The following is a 24,169-nucleotide window of genomic DNA, read 5'->3' on the forward strand; positions in this document are numbered from 1 at the left end:
ATCAAGATTAGGCCATAGTCATGTGCGCTCTAACGTTTGGAAGGGGTGGTGACGATTGAGAAAGATTTCTAGTGCAGATTGCAAAGATAAATTGGAGATGGTATGATGGTACACTTCTAAAATGATGTTTAGATTTCGTCAAAATTCCTCCTTGAGGATGTCGTTAATGAGCCTACTAGTGATTATGAGTCATTGCAAGTGGTGGTAGATTATTCTAATGGTCAGGAGAGAAATGACTCTTTGAGATTTTCTAGCACTGCCTGCCGCTTAGTATTATGCATGAGATTGCGATTTGTTCTGCAAATGACTCATCATCGGGATTGATATTGTTAGCTGGGGACTAAATTCATGTACATTGATTCAAAATGATACTACCTCTTTTTTAAAATATATGTCGCAATTTTACAATGTGCACTATTCACATAGCTCACTTTGACCATATTTTTTAGCTAATATTTAAATACAAATGTTAACATGTAAGATGTTCTTTGATTTGTCTCAATAAATATTTTTTAAATATCAAATTTTTTTATTTTATTATTATATATAAGTAAATATATTAATGGTCAAAGTTGTATATTGACATGTGTGTAATGATTTACTGCGACATGTATTTTGAAACGAATGGAATATATATGAGCATATTAGAGTCAACCCCGATTCGGTGTATTTAGGAAAACCCCATACATTGATCCGTATGAGTTAATGACTTTGAAGGGACCTGGTCTATACCATTGAGAAAATGGACCCTAGCCTAGTCCATATGTCCCGATGTCACCACACTCTAGAGCAAGCTGGCATTGCAAAAACTAAGTCGAGCATAATTTGGTGTGAACAATGAATTCACTAAACCCTGTCCTAACTGTATGAAAGCTTTTTACCCTGACCTATGAAGCCCGGATACTTCAAAATGGTGCCGTACCCGTGTCGGATACGTATCGGATACCAATACTCCGCGGATACTCCCGGATACGTATCCCAGAAGTATCCGAATGATTTAATTTAATTTTTATTTAAAAATATACTGGATACCTTAAGGATACGTTAAGGATACTCCCGGATACGTATCCCAGAAGTATCCGAATGATTTAATTTAATTTTTATTTAAAATTTTTCTTTGTATTTTGATCACAAGTATTAATTTTTGTAAATTGGGATCATTATATTGGTCATTACTTGAAAAGGGTGACTATCTTCATACTACCTTGGTATCATCATAGTGCAGGTTGTTTATATGGTATGTTTTGGTTTAAAGGATATCTTAGTTGGTGAATGATCCATTGTATTTTGACTTGGTGTAATTAGTTTTAAGATTTCACGCTATTTATTTTTTGTGCGTTTATGTCTAATATATATATATATATATATATATATATATATATATATATATATATATATATTAAAAAAAATTGTAAACGTATCCAAGCCGTATCGTATCCTAAATTTGAAATTTTTGACGTATTCGCGTACCCGTATCGTATCGTACCCGTATCCGTATCCGTATCGGGGCTTCATAGACCCTGACCCTTAGATCTATATCGACGAGCCTAACATCAAAAGGGACCATATACGCTACCTAATACCAGGCTGCCAGCTCTGATCACTGTCCTTCCCTTTTCACAAATAAAACTTGAATCATTACCATGTGGATTGTTCATCGGGAGCCCCTAATATGGTCCGCAATTTTAAGGGTCCATCAATGGTCCCCTTTAACTTACCTCCTACAACTGGTTAAAAAAAAAATTTGCTTCATGGTCCCACAGCAAAAAATTTCTTCTTTAAAGCAAGTATGAGCTATTACTTTTATGTCCTTGAATATAAGTCTAAAATCTCTATCTGTTGATGTCCAGAGCATTCCTTCTTCTAGATCTGTTCTTCACCTTCACCTTCACCTGGCTATACAAATTCGAGTTTGAAGATATAGTGTAGATTGCAAAACTTGTTTTGCAATTTTTCCCATTGAATTAGGATCTTCGTTTGTGAATGGCTCTGGAAACATGAGCTCAGAGAATGTCTATTTTTTTTTTTTTTGAAAGAGAGAATGTCTATGTTTTGATAAACAATGGTAGTATGTTGTTAACCCTTTCTTGTCAGTCCAGGATCAGGTTTCTAGTTTCATTTATTTTGAGAGGCTTAACAAAGAATCAGATTTTCAGTAGCCATTCAATTCCTCATGACAATCCAACGAATAATAACTTTTCTATGTAGAATGAGGTGAATAAACTTGTTGTTGTGAAAAGAGAAACAAAAGATTGTGAATATTGAATATAATTGATTAAAGGATGATTGGTCTGAAAATATGATAACAATAGCTTAACAGTGTTTGCGAAGGAAAGGCAAGTCCAGAAAAAGTGTTACGAAGATACACAAACAGTTGGATCTGGAGTTTTTTTGTGTGTTTTATCTTGATGCAGTTGGATTTTATTCCTAATTTTACAAATTAACTCATAAAATTGTAACCAAGAAGAAGAAAATAACTCATAAAAAGTGACCGGCTGTAGTGGGTTCTTTGAAGGGGTTCACCGGTGGACCCTTAAAATTGGGGACCATATTAGGGGCTCCCATCCCTTGTTCATCACATTTCAACCTTTTTTTGGGTTAATTATGTTTCTAGTCCCTATAAAATAGCGATCTTGTAAGTTTAGTCCTTACTTAATTTTAATAGCATTTTTAGTCCTTATAAAAAAAAATTTACTTATAATTTTAGTCCCTGCTAAAACAAAGTTTGATTAATTATCCTTAAACTCTTAAATTTTTGAACGATTTTTTTGAGACAAGATTAGAACACTATGAAAGGTTCGTTTACTAAAATTTAGAATTTTCAGACATGAAATGAATTAAATATGAATTTTTTAAAACGACAAAAGTTAAAGATAAAAAGTAATAAAATCTGGATGTAGAAATCAAATTTTGCGATAATTTTTTGCGGAGGAACTTTTAGTAATGTTCTAAACATGTCTGCAAAAAATTGTTCAAAAATTTAAGAGTTTAAGCATAAATTAAACAATTTTGAATTGAGTAGGGACTAATACTCAGGGCAAAAAAACAAAATTAGGGACTAAAAATGCTATTAAAATTAAGTAAGGACTAAACTTACAAAGTCACTATTTTATAGGGACTAGAAACATAATTAACCCTTTCTTTTTCATGCAATACAATCTTGAATACATTGTTTCTGTTTTTATATGTAATAAATTTTTGGATTGAATAATAATACTCCCTCCGTCCCTATATCTAACCACCCATTTGACTTTATTTTTATCCCTAAATCTAAACCCCTTTTCAAATTACTAAATGCATTTATTATTTTTTCCTAAACATACCTATCTTGAAATTTAAAAAGTCAAATTTAATACATATACAAACAAAGGACAATATGGTAATATTAACACACAAAACAGACATAATAATTACACTGACAACTTTTCTTAAGAAATGTGAAAAAAGCAAACGGGGGTTACATTAAGGGACGGAGGGAGTAATAATAAACCTAAATTTATCTATGATTTGGTCCTTATTATATTGACTCGATTTGGTCTTTCATAATAAATTGACATTACAATGGTAGATTTGAATCAGCTGGAAGGGGGACCCACTTCTTGGACACCAATCGACATTCTAATGGACCAAAACTGAAATCTCCACACTCTTCTATTCTCCTTTTCCAACTTTACCCTCATATTCAAATTTATCTTTGACTTTGTTTCCATTCGCATTCTTTTTCTTTTCAACTCGTGGTTATGGAATCTATACTTTTCTTTCAACTTGGATTAGATCTCCGAATATATACTAAATCAATTAAATCAAAACAACTGGCCCAAAGTCCAACCAATAAATAAATAAATAAATAAATAAAACTTGTATAATTTCATTTCATGGAGTAATTGTTTTGCCGGATTTACACAAAAGTCCCTATCACAACTCGTAGACGACTCATTCATTGCGGTCAACAAAAGTAAAAGTTGACTTTCCTACTCTTTCTTGGATTCTCCGTTTCTTCTCCGTTACCGTTACGGTTACAGCATAACTCCGTCATCAAATGCAAACGACGATTCTCACTTTTCAGCACGAAAGCTTCCGAAAATTTTCCGATCACCAGCGACGCTTAAAGAGGCTGAGATATGAATCCAGCGCCGGTTACGACGGTTTGGGCGTGACGGTGCTCTCCTTCATAGGTAACAACAAGCATATTGGGATCGTCTTGTGCTCTTTCTACATGCTTCCTCGCCGGACATCCTTTGAAGCTACTACACTTATAGTAACCACTGCAAATTTCATAAATAAACACCATTAATTAATTAATTTTAACCACAATTAGATCTTAAATATAAACCCTAATTGATTAATTAATTTTCATACGGTTAGGTTTGAGGGTGATCGGAATAGAAAATTACCGTGGGTAAGGTGAACCTTTAATAGGTTTTTGACCGTATTTCCTCCACGAAAATTCGTCTGATGGAATATCAGCGACTTTTGAACTTATCGCCGGAACACGAATTGTTCTCTTCACACGAGATTTCCTGATTAAGAAAAAACAACAAGATATTTATTAATTTTCTATTTTTATTTATTAATTTACTTGAGAATTTAGTGTTTGGATTTGGGAATTTACCTTCTCTTAGAGCAATGGCAGTGACCGGAGGATGAGACTTTGCCGGAGATGGTGGCTTCGTGACACCTTTTCCGGTGAGATGAAGCAAGAGGGGGCTTGCCGGAGGAAATGATAGGACCGATTTTCCCATCGGAAACGCTTCCATCTCCGGTGATGGTGGACATGAAAGACGAAGTAGTGGTAGAGATGCTATAAGCTTCCTTTGATTTGGAGTATTGAGAAACAGATAAATCAGTAGATTGATTAGTTTTAGGTTTGAGATTGGGATTTGGATTTGGATTTGACATGACTAATTGGATCGGTTTTGCAAAATCAAGAGTAGTTGACTGTGGTTGAATCTTGAATTTCTCAGGTTGAATAAGAGATTGAAATTGAGAAGAAGAAGAAGGTGCACGACGAAAACGAGCATGACCGGTACGATTTAACAAGTTAATAACCGTTTTAAACTTAGAAACAGTGAAATCAGTAATTTCAGTACAATCAAGTTTATTAACCAGATCTAGTTGGTTACGTTGATTTGAAGAACAAGAAGATGAAGTTTGAGAAGAAAGCACGTGAATTAGTTGCTCCATACTTTTCAATCCAGCAGAAGCAGCTTCTTGAATAGCTCTTTGTTCATCCATCCTCATCTTTGGAATCACTACCGGATCTACAACCATCTTGTCTTGCTTTAAAACTTGAAAGAAAGTAACAGAGAAGTTTGAGAGAAATGGAGGAAGAAAGTAAGAAGAGAGTTATTTGTGTTGTGTTGTTGTTTAGGTTTGTGTTTGGTTGAAGAAGAGAAAGGGTTGGTTATAAAAGAGTGGAGGATTGGAAAGTCAAACAAGTATCGTCAATCCAAGGGTACATAATAATGGTTAGACTTTTTCATATTTTATTATTTCAATGCAATTTGAAACAATTAATAATAATGGCTGAATTACAACGCGACAAAAACTACGTTTACTTTAGTATGAAAGTCCAAAAGAGGAGTTGGTGGTAGGTCCTACCACTCTCTTCTTCCAATACGAAAGTCCAATGAAAGTGGCAAACCAAGAAAACAAATCAAATAGTGTCCATAAATAAATAAATCAAATCAAATCTTCATCAAAACATGAATATCATCACCTTCCATAAAAAATAAAAATAAATCATCACCGCCTTGCCTAGTCCAAAACTTAGCACCAACTCATATACTATTACCTTACCTCCACTCAAATCAAAACTTAAATTAATTAACCATAAAAAAACCTAAATAAATTATTGACTATATCATTTATAAATAAATAAATAAATTGACCCTTATTTTTATAAAAAATATTTGAGTCATTTTGAGTTTTGATGATTTTCATAAATTTACTTGATAGATAAATACTAAAAATAAATTATTTGATCAAAAGAAAATAATTGATTAAAAGAAATATAAAGATAAAATCAACAAAGTTATCATACTCAAACTCAAAGACATTGAAATGTCCTCGTGAACTTAGCTCAGTTAGTATGGACAATGCATAATATATGCAAGGTCCAAAAAAAGACATTGAAATAAAACCTTATTGTAGTGTAATAAACAAAAGAAAATACACGAATATTGTAATATTTGTTGTCTCGGCGCAAGCAATCAATAAAGTCAACGGAGTTGGACGTAATAGTGCTAGTTTCCTTAACCGATCAACTACGTTCATTGTTTGTAAATTACTACTACTTGTATTTTATTTTTTAAAGCCTTGTTTTTTTTTTACTATTGGTTTAGAATCTTGTCCTTTTCAAGCATTCAAGCATTTGCTATACTAGTATAAATAATTATCAAAACAACTCACATGGTTAATTATTAATGTTACATTTTGTGATAGGTGTTATTTGTAGCATCCTGCTTAATTTCGATCTAAAAATGGAAAATCAATGCTAAAATTTTGTTGGTTTGTAGCTGACTAGCTGTGCGATAGATCACAATATTAGGATATATATTTCCTTTTTTTACAAAAGAATATATATACTGAATTTGGCTTTTCATGTTTTGAAATAAGAATATAGTTCACATTACTTGTGATTTGTGAAGAGGCTCTTGTATGTGTATCCAAAAACAAAATAAAATAATAAAGAGGTCGTTTCTACTTGACTTCTATAAACTTTGATGGTAGCATCGGATAGATACGATACAGTGCATTCCACTAATAAAATAAAATACAAAAAATAAAATTAGAGTGATCTCTCCTCGTAAGTGTCTCCCTACAGCTTTTCCACTTTGTTGTTTTGTTTATAGTTGACCATATGTCTAGGTCATGGCAACGGGTAGAAAGCAAGTTGCAACTAGTTAGAACTTTACTAAATTAATAATTTTGAATTTTATCATGGATTCTCTTACGATGAAAAAAGTAATATTGTTGCATATAAAGATGAAATAAAGTAATCAAGACTACTCAACTCGATTCCTTTTGTTAGGTCAATGCCTAATTTGGCCAGCTTTTGATGGAAGTGAATCATTATCATACGGTTACGGTATTCGCCAAGATATAGATCTGGATCCACATATAAATTCGGTCCTCCTTATGAGTTTAAATCAATTAGTTGGATGAATACACCTAATTGAATGAATAAACATCATTTTGTAGTAAAAAATTATAATAATCAAGGTTTTATTTTGATCTTGTTTTAGAATTTGAATGTCATTTTGACCTCATTTGAAATTTGAATAGTTATACTCGTAAGATAAGTTCATGTGGCGCGTTACATGCAGAGATGTGGGCCATGTATATTGGTATGGATATGGTTCACAAACAGGGGATCACACACACCTGCAAGTGGAAAGTAACTCGTCAGTTTTAGTTGACATGGTAACAGGAAAATGTAACATCAATGAGAATGTTCCTACATTGATTCCACGCATTCGTGACTAAAAAACATGAGTTGGTATGTTTAGATCAACCATACATGGCGTTAAGAAAACATATAAGCAAATTGGCTAGCTAACTTTAGTCTATCTTTGATTTACATGTGACTAAGACTATTTCTAGAGAGCTTCAATGTCTCCTTTTTAATAGAATGTATGGCGTTTGTATACCTCGAAATGTTCGATTAATCGCTTAATTTTTTTCTTAGGCTATGCTCTCTTTTTGTACTAAAAAAAATTAACAAAAGAATTTTGATTTACATTATATTGAGACAAGAATTGTAAAATATATAATGACAAATAACATCTAAAAAAAAACTATATTTCAAAAAGATAATGAAACAACATCATTTTTTTTCACCATATTGAACCAAAAAAAACAACAAAGATCAAACGTTATTGTCGTTTTATTGTTTGTTACAAAAAGGGTGGAAGAGGTGCAACACAAAGACTTTTCAGGAGGTCACCATCCCAGTACTACTCTCGTCCAATACAATATGATTTTTTTTATTTTATTTTATAAATAACCTATTTATTTACTAGAATAAGTTGAAATAATGACATAATTAGAGACAAAACAAAAAATTTCGTCTCTAACTTTTAACGACAATATTAGAGACAGATTTTGAATTTTTTTTTTTCTTTAAAGTTTTTCGGGTGATATTCATTTTGGTCGTGAAATGTGTGAGGAGTAGTCACAATATAGTCCTTCAATTTATCAAAATTTTAAAATAGTCTCTGATTTTAAAATAACGTTTCAATGTTGACAATAACTCTTTTTTAATAAGGATTGATATGATAATAAGTAACTACTTATAGACATTGATATGATAATAAGTTACTATATTGAGAGAGTGATATGCAGGCATTAACGAAACATTTTAACACGAGAAACTATTTTAATTAAGTAAATGCACAACAAGGGACTATTTTAAAATTTAGATGCATTCAAAGACTATTATAGTTACTTGTTACACATTTAAAAACCAAAATAACTATTAACCCAAATCTCATCAATATTTAAACATCTAATATTGTTAAGAAGTAAGTCAAAATGACTTATGGCTAGTTTTGTAATACCATCTTGTCTATACAAAAAGACAAGACAATAGTCCTTTGAATACAGTTCATGTATTAAAGGAAAGGATGCATAAACAATTAGAATTTGAATTCATAACACCCCTCTTCTCAACAGTTTGGTCCGTGAGTTTCATCGTTAAGCACATTGGAAAAAATTGGAAGAATCATGCTCTTTACCCAAACAGTTTCGCTCATTCCCAAAGTAAAAGTCGAAAATGTTCTACGCAACTTAACTTGTGCTAGTGCATTTGTTACGTATGTTAAGTCACGTTACGTGACTTAACATGCGTCAGTGTATCACGAACGTGACTTAAGTCACGCCAAACTACATGCAAAAATAAATACAAATAGTAAATAGAACTCTCATTTTATTAATATTATTCAAATATTACAATAAGCAATACAAATATTTATTCCAATTAACTAACATACTTAATATTTATTTTGACCCTTTTCGGTATATGTCAATAGCTTTTTGTGGAAAATAGCGATCCATCGTGTTGGGGAAAACGACATCAAGACCCCTTGAGGTAAATTTATATTTGGTTCCTTTTATACCCCCATGATGATTCTTTTTACCCACGGTAAAAAGATTTTGGGAGTAAAAGGAAGCAAATCAAAATTTACCTCAAGGGATGATGCCCTTTTCCCCAACCTAATGGACCACTATTTCCCCCAAAAGCCACCGGTATTTACCTAAGGGGGCCTAGAGACTAAAGAAGCCTAGAGACTAAAGAATAAAATAAAAAGAAGAGAAATAGGGGGGAGGGAGAGATAATGTGAGGAAAAGAGGATGGTTGGGAGGGTATTTATAGGTGGTTTAAGGTCCAAAAACGTGTGAAAGAATTGAAAAAAACGTGTAAAAATCAATCAATGCCATTGACCACCGTCCAAGAAACGTTTGTGCTTCAATTTTTAGCACCGGCCAACTTGCGCAAGTTAACTTGCGCACAGCTTATAAGGTGCATGACTTAACTTGCGCACAGCTTATAAGGTGCGTGACTTAAGTCACGCTAGTTAAGTAACGCTAGTTAAGTGCGCATATCTGTCGGAGAAAATTCGAATAAATATTGCGATAGCGTGAATTCGAATAAATATTGCGTATCGAGTAAGTAAATTATAATAAGTACACAAGATTAATTCAAATAAAAATGGCGTATTGAATAAATAAATTCGATAAGTACACAACATTAATTCTTAGACAATTTTATTTAGATATAATTTCATCTACCTTACATTACATTGTGGTATCATTACATTACATTACGTAAAATACATGTACGTCAATTCAAAAATGTACCTTCCAACTACAACAATTATCTTACCTCTCTGAACGGGGTCAATTCAAACTTGCCAAACAACAGGACTCAAGCATTTCGTCCAGAAGTGTTTTTATTCCATTCCAAATGTTAAATTCTAGTTGATCTTGGTTTTAAATGATAGTATCTAAGAGCCAACGGAATGAGGTCCAGACCTTGACACTTCGATACCATCATTTAAACGAAGCCAACCAGAAATTAACATTTAGAATGGAATAAAAACACTCCCTGTCGAATGCCGGTGTCCTGCCATTTAACTAGTTTGAATTACCCCATCCAGAGGAAGAAAATTGTTGTAGTTGGAATGTGCATTCCAACTACAACTATTGTCTTACCTCTGAAATGGGGTAAATTCAAACTTGCCAAACAACAGGACTCAAGCATTTCGCTCAGCATTCATGCTTTCCTTTGAAAAGAATAAATTTTTGTTAGGCTTGATTTAGATGAATGTATTCCAGTGCCACCGAAATGAGGTCCATTCCTTGACACTTAATACCTTCATCTAAACCAGCCAAACAAAAATTTACTCTTTTCAAAGGAAAAACATGAAGGCTGAGCGAAATGCTTGAGTCCTCGCCGTTTGGCAAGTTTGAATTGCCCCATTTCAGAGGTGAGACAAATGTTGTAGTTTGAATGCACCTTACCCTAACTAATGACGATCTTCTGGCGGAATCAAGCAGTTGATGATATCTTCAGTCGATCTCAGCGACGTCACCCGCATATCGATCCACTGGAACTTGGTGTGCTCCCAAAACATGCTCCTCACGTTTTCGTCGTTCTTTAACTCCACCCAAGTGAATGATACGCTCCCCTCGTCGAGCTTTGGACGTTTATACAGAATATTTTGCACCCTCCTTGTGTCTGTGGGGTTGACTCCTTGGTAGAATTCATTCAGTTGATCCTTGAGACCTCTTAACGTTACATCAAGGCACCAAACCTTCAACCTCTGAGTTTCTTCGCCGTTGAATTTTGCATGAACGTCGATCCACCCGGCCATTGCTTCAAATCTACACAATTACAAATTAAACACAATCAATGAAAAACTCATTCAAACATTTCATCAAACACTTGGAGTGCAAATTATACATAAACCCTAAAAATGATAACTACAACATAAACATGCAAAGATCAAAATAATTTAGCAATATTACTCATTTGCATGTAACATTGTATCATATATTGCAAAAAAACAAAATAACCAAAAATTAAACAAACCCTAAATCTAAAAAAATCTAATCTAAGTGTAAAAAATCTAACATAATCATGCAAACATCTAAACATCATAAGAATTAAACACTATAAGTCATTTGCATGTAGCATTCTATAATTTCTTGCAAAAAAATTTAAAATTTTAACAAAACAATAAACCTAAAAAATTCTAGATTAAGTGAAATTTTTTATCATAACAACATAGTTTAAGTGAAAGCTTACTTGTTCTTGTTGTTGTAGTGTTGTTTGATTTGAAGTTGAAGGAATTTTGTAGTTGGGAAATTTGAGAGAAAATTGAGAAGTGTGTGTGTTGTTTGATGAAAATGAGGCAGAATGAGGTTCTGCCTGGGTTAATAACATCACATAGCGCAACTTAAGTCACGCTATGTGACTTAAGTTGCGTAAACATTGCAACTAGCGTAAGTGAACTTACGTAACGCATGTTAACATGCGTAGGGGTATATTTGTATTTTACTTTGGGACTGAGCAATACTGTTTGGGTAAAGAGGAGGATTCAAATTGGAAAAAGACTACAAACTATAGCTATAGATATTGGGCTTTTATGGTGACGAGATGGTGTGGCCTAACAACATTTAATCAAACAAAACAAGGGGTTCGGTTTGACATTTATGAAACTTGGTTTGACATCAAAATCAACATTAATGTGTTCAACGTTTTAGTACAACCAATCAGTTGACTAGTCCATGAATACGTAGAGAGGAAGACAACCTCAGTTTTGTGTTTTCCTCATTTTGTGGTTTTGATAAGGACAATCAACCAACATTTGATGAGGCACATGATCATCCAACGGCTAGAGTGTGGTAGTTGACCTAAGCTAGTACTACTACTACTACATGATTTAAATAAAGGATGTCAAATGACCACGATGCCCAATTTAAACTTAATTTTCAATTCATCTCACGTGGTATGAATATTCAACGCCCCAGGCCCCAACAAGAGGGTCTAAGGCCAATTTATGTTTAAGTCAGCAACCACAAAAAACTATCAGAAGTGGGAGGTTACAGTGCAGCTGTATCATTGAGTTTAATTCGTGTTCCATTCAAGTTTTGTTTGGTAAAAAATAAACGATAACTTATAGGTTAGTGTCAAACGGACAAGTTTATAGCGGATGACTTATCAAAAATTGATTGCGAATAAGCTAGTGATTGAGTTTGCAATGTTTGGCAAAATTAACTAGTGAACAACCTCGTAAACATGACATGACATAAGAAACATATACTATTAAATATAGGCATGTTAACTTGTGCCCTTAGGGCACAAGTTAAGGAACTTAAAATAGAATTAACAAATAAATTTTATATTTAAATGATAACTTTTGAAATTTTCAAAGCATTGAATGCACAACTTTTATGAAAAAGTTTCTACATTTGGTTCCTTAACTTATGCCCCAAGGGCACAAGTTAACATTTTCCTTAAATATATTTTAATTTTTTTTTTCAATTGACACTATAAGGATGAAATTGACTGAAAAAATATAACTTATAAGCTACTTTAATCAACTTATAAAAAATTTGTTATAAGGTAATTGAAAATAAAATATAAACTCGTGAGTCAATAACTGTTATCAAACAAATCTTTTTAAGTCATACGAACCTATAAACTATAAACTTAAAAATATGTCTTGTAAAACAAACTTTATGTGTAAATTTAATATCATTAGAATTGTCGTGAAATTACATTAATCCATTGCGATTTCGTAAAACTACGCTCTAAATCTTTTGTAAAATTAGATCAAATATAAAGTATCAAACATGCACTAAACTATTTTCATTCATTTACGTATTGTACTTGACAATATCCTTGTGAAATATGGGACAGGGAATGGTCAAAGACAGCCACATAAAGGCTAACTTATACTTGATACTTCAGCCAGAACGTGTACAACGTTATTTAAGACTTTAGCCCTCGGTCTAAGTTTGCATAAAACAATATATGTACTTCTTAGCAATGAGCATTCATTATACAATACTCCATCCGTCCCGGAATATCTGACTCATTTACTAAAAAAAAGTGTCTCAAAATAACTAACCCATTTCAATTTTCAATACAACTTTCATCATTTCCAATACAATATAACTCTAATTAATACTACTTTCATCATTCGCAATACAATATATTCCAATTTCCCCTTTATTTATACATTTTTCTTAATCTGTGTGAAAAACCAAATTGGGCCAGATATTCTGGGACGGAGGGAGTAGTTAGCAATTATACCCTCAACAGCTCAAATTTATATTCACATTCTCTCTCTCCTTTTTTTTTATCGAGATAGTAGAATTTAAAAAGTGGGACGCATGTTTATCTAATTTTTAGGTCAAATATATACATTTGAGTAACTCAACTGGTTTGAGTTAAGGGTTAAGAAGTTGGAGGTTCATGTTCAAGTCATGGTAAAGAACAAAATTAATATAATAATTAACACACTAACATTTGTCATTAACAAAAAACAAAAAAAGTCAAGGCATATTAGGATTGGATAGCTCAAGTTAAATGTTAATGAGTTGGAGGTTCATAGTTCAAGTCTTTGTTAAAGAGAAAAAACTAACACACTAATATTTGTCATTAAAAAAATGAAAAAGGTCAATGCATGCTACAAATCTCAACAAAAGTTTTGGAACATCGTTTTCAAATTACTAATAAAAAAATCATCATAAAAGTGTAAGATTTCATTTGAAATCAAATTACATTATGCCGTACTTCTGAGGTGAAGGGTTAATCTTCGTTAGCTTGCTTTCATTTTGCACTTGAGCAGCTAGATTAAAGTATATGTAAGCTTAAAATTATGAAACTTTAGCATGAATCTTTATTAAAAAAACAAGCAAACAGGAATCAGTTATCAAGTTATTGAAAACTTTACAATCTCTGTTCAAATTTATCTGTTGATCAAGTTTTGAGATGTAAAAGTACTTATTAAATTGTGGTAATTGTGAAAACTGAGCATTATATTATAGATTAGGAATAATGTATAACCACTAACGTCTTTATTTATGTTATTCTAATCTATTGGGTCTTTTTTTTGTTGGTGGCCGGGGTTTGAACTCCGGACCTTGCATTGTCCATACCAATTGAGCTAAGCTCACGAGGACTAATCTATTGGGTCTGACTAGTGATAGAATGAGTCGAATACAAATTACTATTACTAATAATGATAAAAATCACTATTACTAATAGTAAATGAATATCTATCATTCCTAACTTGAAAACAATCCTTTAAAAGTTACTGTTGCAAGTCCTTAGTTAGAATATATGCAAGGTTGCTTTAGAAAGAGACATATGTAGTGCAAATTAGATGGATTGTCTAACTTTTCTTTGATGAAGTGTTTGTCAAGTACAATATGTTTAGCTTTATCATGCTACACTGGGTTATGAACTATACTAATAGGCATTTTTATCAGCACAATAGAGTTTATTTGATTAATCATTCTTTATTCTTAAGTCTTTCAAGATGCTTTTCAGCATAGTAGTTCATAGATACTTTACGCCATTGTCTTGAACTCTCCTTCAACACTAGATTTGGATACCACACCATATTTTTTACTTTTCCAAGTCATAAGATTATCACTTAGAAAAGTGCAGTATAATGTAGTTGATCTCCAGTGGCGGAGCCAGACAAAAAAGTTTGGGGTGGCCGCCATCAAAATAAACTAATATATATAAATTATATTGCATACAACACATTTAAGTTGTAATAAACCAAAAATTGATCATTCAAAATTTAAACTACTTAATATATAAAGTTGATTAAATACTTAAATGACACTTTACGATTTTCGGATGACTTGAAATCATCAATAATTGACTTGGAACTAATACATTCACTAGTTTCCCTTTCAATATAAACTAACGTGATATCTGCTAGAAACCCAAGTCTCATCTTGTGTCTCAATTTAACAATATATAATGAACTTTTTCAAAAAAATAATATATAATGAACAATAATGATTGAAATTGGCAAAGGAAGCAAAGTTAAGTGTACTAGACAAAAAAATAGGTTTATTAAAGTATCATTTACAATTCTGCCAAATTAATTTTGCCAAATTCCAAGGTATAAAAAAGTTATATTTTTTTAAGATGGGGTGGCCAAGGCTCCCCTTGCCACCCCTAGTTCCGCCACTGTTGATCTCCTATCCACAACTGATCATGCTCATGTAGTTGATTTCTTATCCACAATTGATCCTGCATAGTCAATTCAATATATGCTTCAAGTCCCACATTCCATTCTATTCAGACAAGATTGGATCCATTCAAATATTGAACAGCTCAGAGTGCAACTAGTAAATGGATCTCCTTTGGTCGGTGCATGAATTGACCGACTAAGATTACAACAAAAGCAACATCAGACCTAATACATGATAGGTATATAAGTTTGTTTACTAACCTTTGATACATTCCTTATCAAAGATCATATCTTCTTCATTTCCAAACTTTACATTTGGATCAATTAATATACCTTGTATGTTATCTTGTTAGTTTCTTATAGAAGATCATAAATGTATCTCTATTGAAATATGAACAACAAATTGATTGATGGAGCGATTCAACTAGGTTTTAGAATTATTTTTTTATCAAGGGGAAAACAAAGACAAAAATGAAGAAAAAAACTACATTTTCAAAGACACCCTCTTGATAACATCAGCTGAGACAATCTTAACAAATTGTAAAACCGAAATTGTACTAGCTAGTATATTTATTTTCATTGTTACATTCTGTTATAGCCTTGAATTGACCGATGGAAGGCCACGAGAATTTAGTTCTGATCACATTTGTCATCTTTATATCAATAAAAGGCCAATGTCCACTAATTCATAGCACAATTCCAACTCTAACAAATACACTCCTTCAACAGAGGAAACAAATCTAAATATAGAAGCAGAAATACATTGTTGTAACAATAATCTGATGAACTTTACTCGCCGGTGTTCTAATTATTACTCTTTTCTTTTTAGGAATTCTAATTATTACTTATTTCTCACACAACAAGAAAAAAAAAAAACAAATTAACAAATAATAAAATGACAGATCATACGAGCTAATTAAACCGTTATTGTTATGATTTTACAATTTGTATAATCCTATTTATGTCCCTATGAAGTGATAATATCCACATTACAACAATTACTTGTTAATAATAGTTTCTCTGAAAAATCTTCGTTGCAGATCACAAAATACTGCCCAATTTACATGCGCATGAACGTTTACAATGCGCGGAGTTAGCCTTATAATAAATTGTTATTCAATATATTCATACACCCCTTGCATTTCATAAGAAAATCTCATTAAATTTAAAACCTAGGTGTCACCTTCTATAAGAGAGGACTAACAATCCAGATTTGAATTTTTCTCAGTTTTGATTACCTTGTTTTCCTCTTAAACTATCAAGGTACCCGTGCATTTACATCAATCTTAAATAAAAATACAGACATTTACGAACTCTCATGTAATTTCTGTCCGTGTCTCTAATATACCTTGACCTATCTATATCCATGATTACCGGCAAGGATATATACAATGTTTTGGCGGCGATTGTGCCACTATATGTCGCTATGATATTAGCTTATGGTTCAGTCCGATGGTGGAAAATCTTCACACCAGATCAATGTTCTGGAATAAACCGTTTTGTCTCGGTTTTTGCAGTTCCGTTACTATCATTCCATTTTATTTCATCCAATGATCCTTATGCTATGAATTACCATTTCTTAGCAGCTGATTCACTTCAAAAAGTAGTTATCCTTGGTGCTCTTTTTATATGGAACGCATTGTCAAAAAACCAAGATAGTCTTGATTGGACAATTACCCTTTTCTCCATTTCAACTCTTCCAAACACACTTGTTATGGGAATCCCTCTTTTAAAAGCCATGTATGGTGATTTCTCAGGAAATCTCATGGTACAAATTGTTGTTCTGCAAAGTGTTATTTGGTACACTCTCATTCTTTTCTTGTTTGAATATAGAGATGCTAAACTTCTTATTTCAGAACAGTTTCCAGAAACCGCAGCTTCTATAACTTCATTCAAAGTTGATTCTGATGTTGTTTCGCTTAGCGGTAGAGAACCATTTCAAACTGATGCAGATATAGGAGAAGATGGTAAACTTCACGTTGTTGTTAAAAGATCAACTACTAATTCTATTGCATCTGGATCGTTTAACAAATCTCATTTAAATAATATGACACCGCGAGCTTCAATTCTTACCGGTGTTGAGATATATTCGGTTCAAACATCAACAGAACCAACACCGAGAGCTTCTGGTTTTAACCAAACTGATTTTTATGAGCCACCGAGTCAAAAAAACGGTTACCCAAATAGTGTTCGGAGTAATGGTAATGGTACTAATGGAGATGTTTACTCTGTGCAATCTTCGAAAGGAGCAACACCTCAGTATTCAATATCAGAAGATGAAAATTCGAAGATGAATAATCAAAGGAGAGGGCAGAGTATCGGTGGTGAGTTGTTTAATAATAATGGTGGTTCTTACCCTCTTAGCTTCCAAATCCAATGCATTTTTGTTCTACAAGTGTTGGCACAAAAAACAAAGATAGCATTGGTGGTGGAAGTGGTAGTGGACCTAATATGTTTTGTTGAATAATTTTGTAACACAAGTATAGGAAATTTGAAATGCAGGTTTTAGTGAATTGATGGAGAACATGAGTGATAGTCGCAGAGAAAGAGACTTTGAAATTGAGGAAGAAACAAAGTCTCCATATGTTAGCCAGCAGAAGAAGGTGGACTTGGAAGGAGGAGGGGATGTAAACAAAAACAAACAGATGCCACCAGCAAGTGTGATGACAAAACTCATCCTCGTCATGGTTGGGAGAAAACTCATCAGAAATCCTAACACATACGCAAGTCTTATCGGACTTGTTTGGTCTCTTATATCATTTGGGTATAAAAAATATTTTATCTTTTGTCTTTTGGTAAACTATTTCTATATAGTATATGATTTAATTGATATGTACCGAAAGTATAAAGATTTTTACCTTGTCAAACAATTATAATCGTTTGATCATGCATAATATTAAAGATTTTTTAAACTTCAAATAAATCACTGCAGGTTGCACATTGAAATGCCCTCGATTATAAACGGTTCCATCTCAATACTATGTAATGGTGGTCTTGGAATGGCCATGTTTAGTCTAGGTTTGTTCATGGCATTACAACCTAAGCTGATTTCATGTGGGAAAAAAATTGCAACATATTCTATGGCTGTAAGGTTCTTGGCCGGTCCAGCGGTGATTGCGGCAACCTCATTAGCAGTTGGTCTTCGTGGCGTTCTCTTACATGTTGCAATTGTTCAGGTCAAATCAAATTCAATTAATCAAAATACATAATTAATTAATGACTTCATTCTAATTAGTAGTTTATTAACATAATCATGTTTAATTACTTTTGCAGGCTGCTCTTCCCCAAGGTATTGTTCCCTTTGTGTTTGCCAAAGAATACAATATCCATCCAAATATACTCAGTACTGGGTAAGTCTCATTTTCTTTTCCTTTTTTCATTTACATCTCTATTAAAAGAAAATTCAAGTGATTATGAAAACTTATTGAAATTCTAAAAGAGAATTTGGTATTTGTGCTGCAGGGTTATATTTGGAATGTTGATTGCATTGCCAATAACAGTACTCTACTATGTAATTCTTGGATTACTGTAAGATATCTAGGATGCAAAAGCAATAGAAAACAATTATGATGTTGTGGCTTCAAGTCTCACTTAAACGGATGAATGGAAGGAAATGTATTAATTATGAGACCATGTCCATATAATCAAAGCTTCACACAACTATACCTATCTATATTGTAGATATTACAAGTCAAGCTCATGGATATAGTATTAGTTAAACTCAAGCAAATCCCCTTCATTTGGGAGCATTAGAGGATTTTGAGGGGTAACAACATTTAGAAAGCTATTGATTCAGTAGAAGATGTATAAAAAACATAATGAAGGGAAATTCAAGGATAAAAATATCTTGCACCATTTTGCAGATTTATAACATTGAATGTGCGATCAAATTATATAAATTTGCTTGCTTTTCAAGTTTTTGTATTCAATAATTTCAATTCGATTAATGCCAAAAATGTTAAAGCAAGCACCTTTGATGGATCTTCTCTTTGTTTCAATCAAGATCTCTACATAAATATATCAACTTTCATTTTTTTTGTTTCTCCAAATAATTTCCTACAAACGTCCTTGCAATCTTGTACATGATCTTTACTAGTTATGTTTTGTTGATTAATTTAAAATGCAGCTGTTACTGAATTGATTGAGAACATGAGTCCTAGACAAAGGGATGTTGAAATTGAGGAAGCAGTAAAGTCTCCATATATTAGCCAGAAGAAGATGGACTTGGAAGGAGGAGGGGATGTAAACAAAAATACACAGATGCCTCCAGCAAGTGTTATGACAAGACTCATCCTTATCATGGTTTGGAGAAAACTCATCAGAAATCCTAATACCTACTCAAGTCTTATAGGACTTGTTTGGTCTCTTGTATCATTTAGGTATTTCAGTCATATATACCAATCTCCAAAAAAATCTTCAATCTATTAATTTAGTATCCTTGATCATGAATCCTTAACTGCTAATGATGTGCATGCATGCAGGTTTCACATTGAAATGCCATCTATTGTAAAAGGTTCCATCTCAATACTGTCTGCTGGTCTTGGAATGGCCATGTTCAGTCTAAGTACTTACCAATTCCAAACATTATATTCTCCTAAGAAAATTTTGGCTTAATTACATATCATAATCATTTTTGAATATTTTATTATGAATTTTTATGCAGGTCTGTTCATGGCATTACAACCTAAGCTGATTGCATGTGGAAAACGAGTTGCAACGTTTTCTATGGCTGTTAGGTTCTTGACCGGTCCAACTGTGATTGCGGCAACCTCAATAGCAATTGGTATCCGTGGAGTTCTGTTACATGTTGCAATTGTTCAGGTATGTAAAATTAAATTCAGTTTATCAATTAATCAAAATGCTTAATAAATGTCCTTATTCTAATTAGTTGTTTATTAACATAATAATGTTTAATTTTAATTTGCAGGCTGCACTTCCCCAAGGTATCGTTCCCTTTGTGTTTGCCAAAGAATACAATCTCCATCCAAATATACTCAGCACTGGGCGAGTCTCATTTTTTTTCTTTCTTTTCATTTACATCTTTGTTAAGAGAAAATGCAAGTGATTATGCGGATTTATTGAAATACTAAAACAGAATTTGGCATGTGTGCTGCAGGGTTATATTTGGTATGTTGATTGCATTGCCCATAACAATACTCTACTATGTGCTTCTTGGAGTATAGTCTATCTTGGATGCAAATCAATTATGATGTTGTGGCTTCAAGGGCTCATTCAAACAAATGAATGGAAGAAATGTACTACCTCCGTCCCTAATTATAAGACCCTTTTGAGAATTTTTTTTGTCCCTTTTTATAAGACCCCTTTGCTATTTCCAACTACATTAATTATTTCTTTACATACATGCCCCTATTTATTATACATCTTTTTCTTCAATAAGCAATAAATAGCATGTTGAAAACATAAACCAACCCTCTCTCTTAAAGGATAAAATTGTAAAACCAATAGTAATTACAAACATATTTAATACAAATATCCACTATCTTAATTCCCGTTATTTTTTCAAAAGGGTCCTATAATTAGGGACGGAGGTAGTATTAATTAGAAAGATATTGAATTCTATTAGAGAAGGACAGAGAAATTAATGATATACAGTATAGAAGAATGCTAAATATATATATTAATTTTGATTCAAATGAAAGTTGGGTTTGATTTGTCCCATATTTCCAGATGATCAATCTACATTCCCCTTTATTTGTTAATAATTTGTCAATGGAAAAATCTTTTGATTATAGGTAGGAAAGCTAGAGATTGCAACCTATGAGACTCCTGAGAGAGAGAGATCAAATTTTTGTTAACACTAATATCAATGTAGCAAATATATTAGTATTATGTACTCTTTTACTTTTTAATTACCAAGTTGCTACGTAAACTGTATTGTAAATAATAAATAAAAGCTATTTCTATAGCATGGTAATATTGACTAAAAGCATAGTGGATTCTTTGCATTGTTTCCACTTCCTTTTTCAAAACAATAATCTTGTAATTCAACAATAATAAATTAGTTTGGCTACTCTCCAACTGCATGTGATCTTGTAATTCAACAATAATTAAAATAAAACAATTGTCTTTAGCCATGTGATGTGACCACAGTTGATAAACGGCTATAATTGGAGAAAACTTGTGAGTTCATGTTACCTTATAATTATAGGAGTAGGTGTTTGGGATGTTCCAAAACTTGCATTTCTTAAAGTTTCAAGTAATTGTCCTGTTCTCAGTCACTCAATTTATGACATATATATTAATTTAATTGTTACATGCAGCGAACAACAATAAACATATTCTCCATCACGGTTTGGTGATTCTCACAATTGACTAATTTCCTCCATTCACTCTTAAGAGTTGGTCCTTGGTAGCATGTGAGTGTAAAAGTGGAACAGTTAAAATTGGCTACTTATGCTTAGATGCTAGTTATGCTACCATGGGAGAACAATATGTTTTGGATTAGGGCTGTGCATGTGCAACTACATCCCTATGACTACATTCGATCACACATATCTCGATCTTTTGATAAGATCGGATCAAAACCTAAATTTTAAGTTTGAATTTTAAATTTAAAGAAAATTAAAATTTGGTTTAAAATCTAAACCATTTAATCTTAATTGAATGATCGCGATAGTGTGACCGAATGCATTCACAAAATTTTTAACCCAATTCCATATCTTTTACATGTAGTATGTACCAAGTTTTCTTGTTATTGAAGTTTATGGTACGTGTAAACTTTATTTCAAGGAAGTCACTATTATAGAAACACATATATCCCACCCCACACTTTATTTAACATTGATCGGAAAAGACAGCTAATAAAAGAGCTTAAGTTTGAGCATTACATAATCACACATGCACACTGGTTGACCAAAGAAATTTCTTGGAAATGATACTCATTAAGCCATGTCAACTAAGAAATTGATTAAACCACAAAATCCCTAGTAGATTCTGATGAATTTACAAGATGAATGAATGGAATTGTTTGCAAATGAAAAATGATCCCAGACAAAAATTAATACATTAATCAAACTAATGAGATTAGATCAGAAACATAACATGTGCTTAGGTTCCTTATATTTTCATCAAGATGATACGAGGATCAACAAGCACCGTATAGAGTTAGTTTAGAAAAGAAAGCAATTTCTTATCTGCCCATCAACGAAAGGAGGATAGAGTTACCCACATTGAGTTGTCATCAATCAAAATCATTCATTTATCTACTGTTTAGACTATATATAACATAAATAGTGGAAGATAAATGAAATGGTTTTGATTAGTGTCAACTCAACATGTATAATTCTATCCATATTTTGTTGATGAGTAATGTAGTTACGACAAAGAAAGAAAATGTGGGTTCTTTCTACACTAACTAGTAACATACCCGTGCTGAAGCACAGGTACAGTAAACGTTTGTTATTTGTAAAAGATAATTACATATTTATAAGAGTTTTGATGTAATTTAATCATTACGAGTTTTGATGTAATTTAATTATTAGTTTAAGTAAATATTTCTTATATGTTTTCAAAATTATTTATGTATTATATGTTTGATGCTATAATAAAGTAAAATTGCATTGATTGTATAATTTATACTTCTGTGAATAAGTAGAATAAGTAGAAAACGCTTAACTCCAATTATAATGGAGAAAATAGAATTGAGGTAATGCTAATGCATCGGTACAACATTGTCATAAAATAGACTAATATTACATAAACCCATAACATAACAATTATTGATCGGAAATTTAAATCTGACAATGCAACCTGATCAAAAATTTATTTGTTTTTTAAAAAACTAATTACGGCTAATGGTCATGTGTGACTAATTTTCACGGATACCTATAGAACTAATTTATTTATTTTGCTAGACTTTGATTTTTATTATTGTTAGTAGAAGTAGATGTTAGTAGATTTGTATCAGGGACGACTTCGTCCGTGTATAATGATAATTTTTAAAGTTAACAGTGGCAACTTGTTTCGTGTGTAGTAATAATTTTTAAAATTGGTTGCACTTGTTCTGACCATTATCCGTAATTAATTTAATTTTTTTTTGCAAAATGACCATTGTGCACATGAAATTAAGGAGATCATGAGTTTCAATAAGGACGATTATGAAATTTTGCTAGACTTCAATTTTTATATATTATTAGTAGATTAGTAGATGTATTGTTAGTAGAAGTAGATGTTAGTAGATTTTATCAGCGACAATTTCGCCCGTGTATAATAATAATTTTTAAAGTGAACAGTGACAACTTGTGCATCCGCACGGGTACTGGTTGATCGGGGCGAATTTTATTAGTATGAACTTGACATTACATAGTAATTATCATTTGAAATGTAGACAAATTATAAATAAATTATAATGTTGGTAATGTATAACTTATGTCTAATAACAAAAAACGATGAATAAAATATAAACATTAGTTAAAATGATAATGAAATGATTGATATAAATAAGAGTTATATAAAAATTTGATTATGTAATTGTAAAATTTTTAATAATTGATATAGTTGTTTTAAATTTAATATATAATTAAATAGTAACACATAAATTTAAATTTTGTAATATTAAAACAAATTATAAATAAATTATAATGTTGGTAATGTATAACTTATGTCTAATAACAAAAAACGATGAATAAAATATAAACATTAGTTAAAATGATAATGAAATGATTGATATAAATAAGAGTTATATGAAAATTTGATTATGTAATTGTAAAATTTTTAATAACTGATATAGTTGTTTTAAATTTAATATATAATTAAATAGTAACACATAAATTTAAATTTTGTAATATTAAGTTTGAGTTAGAAATAATTAGTATGCAGTTTAGATGTGTGGGTGATTTCATTTGATTAAAAAAACATAAAACCAGAATTTATGTAGACATAATAATAGATAGTAAAAGTAAAATATAGTAGTGGTGTAGATA

At 31.9% G+C, this 24,169-nt stretch overlaps 2 protein-coding genes and 1 long non-coding RNA gene across 4 annotated transcripts; 1 reads left to right on the forward strand and 2 right to left on the reverse strand.

Annotated features, from left to right (window-relative positions):
- Positions 1-3,848: 3,848 nt before the first annotated feature.
- On the reverse strand, positions 3,849-5,381 carry LOC146903041 (putative WRKY transcription factor 11). The gene is made up of 3 exons (XM_085737316.1): positions 4,613-5,381; positions 4,395-4,520; positions 3,849-4,265 (listed from the first exon to the last, which is right to left on the reverse strand). The coding sequence occupies exons 1-3, from the start codon at positions 5,269-5,271 to the stop codon at positions 4,106-4,108; spliced, it is 945 nt and encodes a 314-aa protein (XP_085593442.1). The 5' UTR covers positions 5,272-5,381; the 3' UTR covers positions 3,849-4,105.
- A 4,316-nt stretch (positions 5,382-9,697) lies between these two features.
- Positions 9,698-11,540, reverse strand: LOC146903042 (uncharacterized). Its single transcript, XR_015022928.1, has 2 exons — positions 11,312-11,540; positions 9,698-10,887 (listed from the first exon to the last, which is right to left on the reverse strand). It is a non-coding gene; the product is annotated as an uncharacterized LOC146903042 (long non-coding RNA).
- Positions 11,541-16,380: 4,840 nt separating this feature from the next.
- LOC146903043 (auxin efflux carrier component 2-like) lies at positions 16,381-20,923 on the forward strand. Of its 2 annotated transcripts, XM_085735059.1 has the most exons (8): positions 16,442-17,572; positions 17,776-17,815; positions 18,360-18,388; positions 19,354-19,606; positions 19,709-19,791; positions 19,891-20,048; positions 20,155-20,231; positions 20,344-20,923. In XM_085735059.1, exons 1-8 carry the CDS (start codon positions 16,594-16,596, stop codon positions 20,408-20,410), a joined length of 1,686 nt encoding a protein of 561 aa, XP_085591185.1. In that variant the 5' UTR covers positions 16,442-16,593; the 3' UTR covers positions 20,411-20,923. The 2 variants fall into 2 exon arrangements, with proteins under 2 accessions (XP_085591184.1, XP_085591185.1); XM_085735058.1 differs by lacking the exons at positions 19,354-19,606; positions 19,709-19,791; positions 19,891-20,048; positions 20,155-20,231; positions 20,344-20,923 and adding exons at positions 18,501-18,577; positions 18,690-18,857 and having other exon boundaries at positions 16,381-17,551; positions 17,730-17,991; positions 18,160-18,403.
- The last annotated feature ends 3,246 nt before the right edge of the window (positions 20,924-24,169 follow it).

Source organism: Medicago sativa, chromosome 8, assembly GCF_051527215.1.
Source record: "Medicago sativa cultivar Bolivia chromosome 8, Bolivia_mono, whole genome shotgun sequence".
In the NCBI taxonomy this organism is placed as follows: Eukaryota; Viridiplantae; Streptophyta; class Magnoliopsida; order Fabales; family Fabaceae; genus Medicago; species Medicago sativa.